Genomic DNA, 8,220 nt, shown 5'->3' with positions numbered 1-8,220 from the left:
GACCCATCAATGAATAAGAGACCCAATAATGAATGGGCAGGAGACCCACCAGTCAACAGGAGACCCATCAATGAACTGGAGACCCATCAGTGAACGGGAGACCCATCAATGAACTGGAGACCCATCAGTGAATGGGAGACCCATCAATGAACGGGAGATCCATTACCATCAAGTAATGTCAGACTCATAATGATCCTTTAGGAAAGGGTAGAAGAGCCCTGTAGAGTTTCCAAGGCTGCAAATCTTTGCAGAAACAGACTGTTGCATCCTTCGCCCACGGGGTGGCTGGTGAGTTTGAACCACTGACCTTCAGATGGTAGTCAAGAGCTTAACTGGCTCTTTGCAGACCTGGGTTTAATTTCCAGTCCATGCACCTTCTGTGCAGCCCATATCCATCTGTCAGTGGAGGCTTAAGTGTTGCAATGATTCTGAACAAGTTTCAGCAGTGCTTCCAATACTAAGACAGACTAGGGCATATGCCTTGGCGCCCCTCTTCCAAAAATCAGCCCGTGACAGCCATGTGGAGCTTAATAACCTAGATCTGTTGGGGGTGGAGTTGCCCTGAGTCAGCGCTGACTTCATGGGAGCTCTAACCGTCTACTATTTGACCAATAGCATCTGGCAGACGGGATGACAGGCCATGTCCTAGATGAGGTCATGTTAGATGTGATGGCTTCCTCCCCACCCCCTCCCTCGGATTCTTCATCCCAGGGGGGATGTTGGCTAAACAGAGGGGCAAACACGGTGAGGACCTGGGGCCTCCTGCCATGAACCACGGGAGCAGCTGTCTTCAAAATGTATCCTCCAACTCCAGACCAGGCCTGAGATGAATGCAGCCCTGGTCAACAACTCGATAGACCAGGAACAGGAACCACACAATGAAGAAACTCCCAAATTACCCATGAAACAGATGCAATTTTGTCAAGGTACTCTTGGCACCAGCAGCCAGGAAATTAAAAGGCGCATTGCCATGGGAAAGTCTGCTGTTAGGGACCTCTCCACAGTACTGAAGAGCAATGGTGTCTCTCTGGAGACTAAGGTGTGTTTGATACAGACCATGGTCTTCACAATCACCTGTTATGCATCAGAGAGTTGGACAATGACCAAAGAGGATAGAAGGAGAATTGATGCCTTTGAGCTGTGGTGCTGGAGAAGAGTATTCAATGTACCATGGACTGCCAAGAAAACAAACAGATTCATCCTGGAGAGGAGTAAACCAAGCAACTCCTTGGAGGCAAGGATTCTGGGGCTTTGTCTGACATACTCTGGGCATATTGCAAGGAGGGACAGGTCCTTGGAAAAGGACATCATGCTTGGGAGGGGGGAGGGACAGCGCAGGAGGGGAAGGCCCTCTATGAGGTGGATTGATTCAGTGACTGGGGTAATCAGTATGGGAGTATCAGAGACAGTGTGATTGGCACAGGACAGAGCAGAGTTTAGGGCTGTTGTACATAGGGTCGCTATGAGTCTCAGGCGACTCGACGACACATAACAACAACAACAACAACAGTGTGAGCAGTAATAATATTAAGACTTACTGAGGTGTCAATCTTCCCATTGGTGGCAGGAGCTCTACCCACTGTGGCCGGATCTGGAGAGACAGAATGAATATTCGCTCTAGGGTCATCCTTAGAAGACCAGTTTGCTTGCCATCACCGAGTTTCAGAGTCCATCTTTCAGCTCAACCAGAACATTCTAGAATGTGCCCAAACATCCCCTCTCTCTTCATTCATTGCTCCCTCGCTCTCAGTGAATCTCCACTTCCCCTCTTGAGGCGTCTCCCTCCTCCTCCTCGCTCCCTCACCTTGTGGGCTCTTGACTACATCAATACTGGTGCTGAAGGGAAAGAATAGAAGATGAGAATTAGTGTCGGGGGTTGGAAATAGAGGGCTGGGTGGGAGCTCAGAGTTCATTCCCAGTGATCTCACCTCTCCGGTTGATTCTGGTCCTTGTTCTGTCTGCTGGGGATGCCTGAGAACAATCAGGGGGTCTGAATTCACCAGTCTCTTCTCCAGTCACAGCCGCACCCCACCCCCAGTCTGTCCAGGCCCCACAGCCTGTCCAGGTCGTCTGTCCCGCTGCTTGACACCTACCACGTTTTCTCTGACACTGGCGATGCAGGAGGAAGGTGGCCAGAATGAGCAGAAAGAGGAGACAGGCGCCCAGGACCCCCAGGAGAATGTACATCTGTGTGGGCGGCAGGCCTTCAAGACCATCTGTGTCGAGAAAAGGCAGACTTGGGATACAGCTACTGCACACCCCGTGAAACCCAGTTAGGGAGCACCGACTGACTCTGCCTGCAGTGCACAGATGTGGGTGCCAACGGCAAACTACAGGGGAGCTCGGGTGGCCTTGCCCCGAGAAGGTGCATGGCCCACACCTATGTTTATTTCAGCTTTGTTCACAATAGGAAAGAGTTGGAAACAACCCAAGTGCCCATCAACAAACAAATGGATAGAGAAGCTGTGGTATATTCACACAATGGAATACTATGCAGCACTGAAAAACAAGGAACTCATGCAATATTCTACAAAATGGATGACCCTGCAGGACATTATGCTGAGTGAAATATCTCAGTCACAAAAAAAGACAAATACGGCATAATGCCATTGTTGTAAAAAAGGACTGACGTGGGGGTTAGGGGGAGACTGAGAAAGAACAGATAAATGATGTATATATACTGCATTGAAACAGATGAGGGAGAGAACTGTTTAACAGGAATATAGGATTAGATATTGTCATGACAGGAGTCCAGAACGAAGGCTACATAGTGGAGTTGTGGAGAGGGATTGCATAACAATGAAAGAGTTTTTCTTTTTCTTTTCCAGGAGAAGAGTGAACTGGGGGGAGGAGGTGGGCAGGAAGAACAGTGCAACAACGAATGACTGGAAATCCAGAGTCTCTGTAAACTTCCATTAAAATAAATTTGAGAGAGAGAGAGAAAAGAAGGTACACTGCCAATTCTAAGTAAGACACATAGTTTGAGCCCACCAGTCACCCTGAAGGAGAAAGATAGACACCCTCCTTCCCATACACATGCGTGACAGTCTCTGAAGGGAGGCCATGGCCCCTGGAGGGCCAGCTATGCGTCAGTTCCGACTCGAGGGCACATAGCAACTGCGTGCTACACACAGCTCGTGGAACAGCTCGGGCCCCGTGTACACACTTACATGCACCCATCCATCCACATCAAAATTCCTCAGCAGAACCACTATGACCCTCACTTTACAAATCAAACACCTGAGTGCCGTAGTCTTGTGCGAGAGAGAGAGAGAGAGAGAAGAAGAAGAAGAAGAAGGAGGAGGACGAGGAAGAGGAGAAGGAGGAGGAGCAGGAGGAGGGAGAGGGAGGGAAGGAAGGAGGGAGAGAGAGAGAGGGAGGAAAGGAAGGGGGAGGAGAGAGAGAGAGGGAAAGAGAGCCAGCAGAACCACTATGACTCTCACTTTACAAATCAGATACCTAAGTGCTGTAATGTAATCTTGTGAGTGTGTGTATGTGAGAGACAGAGAGAGGAAGAAGAGGAGGGAGGGAGGGAGGGAGAGAGAGAGAGAGAGAGAGAGAGAGAGAGAGAGAGAGAGAAAAGAAGAAGAAGAAGAAGAGGAGGAGGAGGAGGAGAGACAGACAGAGACACATACATGTTTAGTCACTGGTAGACCTGGAATCTGTCTGATTCCAAAGCTCACTGTCCACCTCATAACCCTGAAGCAAGTCCTTGATCCCATGCTCCTGGAAAATCTAGGCTGAGCAGAGAAGTCGGCCCCCCAGACGCCCAGAGGCAGAGTTCAATACCTCCCCTCCTCGGTCCCCATCACTCACCCTTGTGATCATCCTTCTCAGAGGAAGTTGCTCCTGGAAATGAGAACGAAAGAGTGATGTGGTCAGAAGTTCAAGTCAGACAAACAAAGCTCAGAGTACCCCCTCCCAACACACACACACACCCCCCTCACCAGGGTCTCTCAAAGACCAGCTTCTAGACCATAGGACCCTCTGTGATGACGAGATGTTCTGGAGAGGTGCTGTCCAATATGGTAGCCCTATGTGGTCATTACAATTTAAATTTAGCTGCAATTAGATGAAGATGTTCCGGGGTTGGGGGCAAGTCAGTAAAGAGTGTGGTGCTCACCCCAGCCAGCCCCACTGCTCTCTGGCTGTGTGGACCCCCCAGCACCTCTGCAGGACAGCGGTGTGTAATCTCTTCCATGTGATTTGCAGCCTCGGAGCCCAACGAGGTCATATGCGGCAAGAAGCTACACTACAGTCCCAGAGGTTGTTTTTATGTGCCGTCAAGTCGCTTGCAACTCTTAGCGACCTTATATACAATTAGCCTAAACTCTGCTCTGTCCTGTGTCAGTCTCACTGTCTCTGACACATCCACCCCGATTACCCCAGTGACTGAATCAATCCACCTCATAGAGGATCTTCCCCTCCTACACTGTCCCGCCGCCCTACCAAGCCTGATGTCCCTCTCCAAGGACCTGTCCCTACTTAGAACATGTCCGAAGTATGTCAGACAAAGCCTCAGAATCCTTACCTCCAAAGAGCAGTCTGGTTTAACCCTCTCTAGGATGAACCTGTTCGTTCTCTTAGCAGTCCATGGTACATTCAATACTCTTCTCCAGCACCACAGCTCAAAGGCATCAATTCTCCTTCTGTCCTCCCTAATCATTGTCCAGCTCTCTGACGCATAACAAGTGACTGCAAAGACCTGATCATGTGCACCTTAGTCTCCAGAGTGTCACCATTGCTCTTCCGTACTCTGGAGAGGTCCCTAACAGCAGACTTCTCCTATTGCAATACGTCTTTTAATTTCTTGGCTGCTGGTATGTGGTTCAAATCCATCAGATGCTCTTCTGGAGAAGGAGGGCCAATCTCCATCTGTACTAGTCAGATCTGATTCGATAGTACACACACACAAAACATAATAAAATAAAACAGATTTTTCTAAAAAAAACGGCACCACTCCAGGTCCTGTTGCTCGAATGCTCAGTGGCCCCCTGTGGCCGTGGGCTCCAGACTGGACAGCCCGTGAGCAGGCCACGTTCTTCACCCAGAAGGTCCCTTGGGTAGCACCACTGTCTCCTTCATTTGCAGACCTTTGTGGAGACTGACAAGTAGCAAAAGTAGGGCCTGGGAACCACCTCTTGCCGGCCTGATGCAGGGTTCCCACCAGTGTGCTGGGGTCCCTACCTCTAGTTCAGATGTTTCCTAACACCCACTGTGGAACCACGGGTACTGGGTGAAGAAATCGAGATTTAAATGTGCTTACGTTGCTGGACAATTGGCAGCATCAGGATGGATGGTGAAGTGATTGAGATTGTTCACAGCTTTAGTTTGCTTGGCTCCATGGTCAACACTCTCGGCACCAGCAGCCAGGAAATTAAACGACTTATTGCGATGGGAAAGTCTGCTGTTAGGGACCTCTCCAGAGTATTGGAGAGCAATAGTGTCACTCTGGAGACTAAGGTGTGCCTGATACAGGCTATGGTCTTTGCAATCATTTGCTATGCATCAGAGAGCTGGACAATGACTAGGGAGGATAGAAGGACAATTGATGCCTTTGAGTTGTGGTGCTGGAGATGAGTATTGAATATACCACGGACTGCTAAGAAAACAAACAGGTTCATCCCAGAGAGGGTGAAACCAAGCTACTCCTTGGAGGCAAGGATTCTGAGGCTTCATCTGACATACTTTGGACATGTTCAAGGAGGGATCAGTCCTTGGAGAAGGACGTCATGCTTGGGAGGGTGGAGGGACAGCACCGGAGAGGAAGGCCCTTTATGAGATGGATTGATTCAGTGACTGGGGTAATGGGGGTAGGTGTGTCGGAGATGGTAAGATTGGCACAGGACAGATCAGGGTTTAGGGTTGTTGTACAGGGGGTCGCTATGAGTCACAGGCAACTCAACGGCACATAACAACAACAACATTGCTGAAAGTTTCCAGGCACAGAGCACGGTGGTTTATGTACAATGGGTGGAGAGTGGCAAAATATCTAACAGTGCAGGAAGCATCAGAGAAAAGGGATCTATAGAGTCGTGCTACCAAAAAGAATGTACTGATATCCCACCACCCACCACTTTAGGAGATAGATAGAAGCGATGGTTTTGAAAGAAGAGTTTGAAGCCTTGCTGAAAGCAATGCTCAAAAGCAAAGCCGAACATCCAGCCGGACCCTCCTACCATCCCTTGGCTCTCCAAAGCTGTAAGTCTTCACTGCAGAGTAGTGTCCATTAGTCTCCCCAAAGTGACTGTGGGCTTGAACTGCCAACCTTACAGTTAGCAGCTTGATATATTGCTATCAGTATATATGCATTATGCCATCAAAGCATCTTAGCATCACTGTGAGTCATCTACGACTTGACAGCACTTAACAACATAGAGAGAGCTCTGTTGGCCTAGTGGACAGAAAGTGATGCTACCAAGCCGAAGGTGGATGATTTTAATTTGCGGCCCTCAGGCCTGGCTTTAATTGGTTTTGGTCAAACATTCTTCTATGTGGTATAGCACTGGTCTGTCTATTTGTTGTACAGAGGTAACGCGTGGTGGCTGTGATGCTGAACACTGTGACACTGATGTGTCAAATGTGATAACGGTTACCCATGGGGGACAGTGTTTGGTGGAGCTCCCCGATTAAAACAAGCTTGGAAGCAGGAGTGGCATCCACTTCCGAAACAGCTTGCTTCCAGAAACTCTATGAACGTGGAGAAACGATGAAAGTTATACAAGCGTTCAGGTCTTTTATTCATAGGGTCACTATGAATTGTCTGTGACTCAAAGGCACCTAACAACAACAACAAAACATGCCACCAGGGATTGGTGTGTTACTAGTTGAGCTGTTTTAACAAGCAAATATAATGCTGGAAATACTCAGCCTTCTATATCAAGAAATTTGGAAAACCATTACCAAGGCAGCTGACTGAAAGAGTCACATGTCTGTGCACCTTCCGAAGAAAGTAATACAGCATGATTTGGAAATTAATGAACAGTACTATTAACATCACACGCAAGTAAAATTTGTCCAAATAATTTAAAAAACGGTTGCAGCAGTGCACACACAGGGAACTGTCAGACGTTCAAGTCAGATTCAGAAGAGGCCACAGAAGAAGGAATTTTTTTTAAATTTTTTTATATTTTATTATTTTTGTGTGAGTGTACCATCAAATCAGATCTGACTGGTACAGGAGGAGATTGCCCCTCCTTCCCCGGCAGAGCATCTGGTGGATTCAAACCGTGCACCTCTGGGATTATAGTTGCAGCTCCTTACCACTAGGCCACCAGAGCTCCCTAGAAGAAGGAATTGCCAGTGTCAGATAAATCTTAGCTGAGATCAAAGAATCACAGAAAAATGGTCGCCTGTATTTTATTGACTATGCAAATGTGCTCAACTCTGCGGGTCATAAAAAACTATGAACCACACGTTAAAGAAGTGAAATCTGGAGTAACCAGCTGTAGTCATGTGGAATCTGTGCACAGACAGGACTAGAGACAGTCATTCAAACAAGCACAAGAGGATACTGCAGGAAAGGCTTACTTCACAGGAGGGAATACTATGCAGCAGTCAGCAGCAACAGTTTTGAAACTGACATCGTTATTTGGGAGATACTGGAGAGCATTCTGCTGAGTGAACTAACTCAGTCATATAAGGACAAATACTGCATAAGACCATTATTGTAAAAACAGATAACTAGTAAAATATGTCTGGAGGTGCAAGGGGGGAAGGGGTGGCAGTAGAGGGGTGAGGATAGGCAAGGGGACAGACAATCACAGGTTAGCACAGTTTGGTGAGTGGAGAAAGAGGGCAAAGGAAATGGGAAAGATCAGGCAGGCACCTGAAAAGACCAGGTAATGGTGAACATAGCCCAGTGGTAATTAATTTAAGAAAACAATGTATGGACATGATTGTATGAAACATAGTATCAATGAAGGAAAGTGTGAAACAAACAAACAAAAACCCACCAAAATACTATGTCCATGAATGAAACTTAATGTATATGAATAATTATATGCGTAGCAATAAAATATGGGCGTGGATAAAAAAATTAGTAAAGGCTTGTATGAAGTTGCATCTTTTCACCAGACTTAACCAATCTGTTGTTTGTTGTTGTTGTTATGTGCCGTCGAGTCACTTGCGACTTATAGCGACCTATGTACAACAGCCCTAAACACTGACCTGTCCTGTGTCAATCTCACTGTCTCCAACACACCCATCCCAATTACCCCA

The 8,220-nt window shown here is 47.6% G+C and overlaps 1 protein-coding gene across 1 annotated transcript in view; it reads right to left on the bottom strand.

Annotated features, from left to right (window-relative positions):
• LAIR1 (leukocyte-associated immunoglobulin-like receptor 1) overlaps window positions 1–8,220 on the bottom strand; it is a 21,875-nt gene that overhangs the window by 686 nt on the left and 12,969 nt on the right. Inside the window, exons 4-7 of the mRNA XM_006897369.1 lie at window positions 2,094–2,216; window positions 1,929–1,971; window positions 1,805–1,836; window positions 1,539–1,591 (exon numbers count right to left, since the gene is read on the bottom strand). Of these exons, the coding sequence (XP_006897431.1) occupies window positions 1,539–1,591; window positions 1,805–1,836; window positions 1,929–1,971; window positions 2,094–2,216 (251 nt within the window). The remainder of the gene's footprint in view (window positions 1–1,538; window positions 1,592–1,804; window positions 1,837–1,928; window positions 1,972–2,093; window positions 2,217–8,220) is intronic.

The sequence above is a fragment of the Elephantulus edwardii genome, unplaced genomic scaffold (assembly GCF_000299155.1).
Source record: "Elephantulus edwardii isolate Elephantulus edwardi_28Jun2011 unplaced genomic scaffold, EleEdw1.0 scaffold00208, whole genome shotgun sequence".
Taxonomy (NCBI): Eukaryota; Metazoa; Chordata; class Mammalia; order Macroscelidea; family Macroscelididae; genus Elephantulus; species Elephantulus edwardii.
The sequence above is the reverse complement of the archived record's forward strand: the minus strand, read 5'-3'. Positions and strand labels throughout refer to the sequence as shown.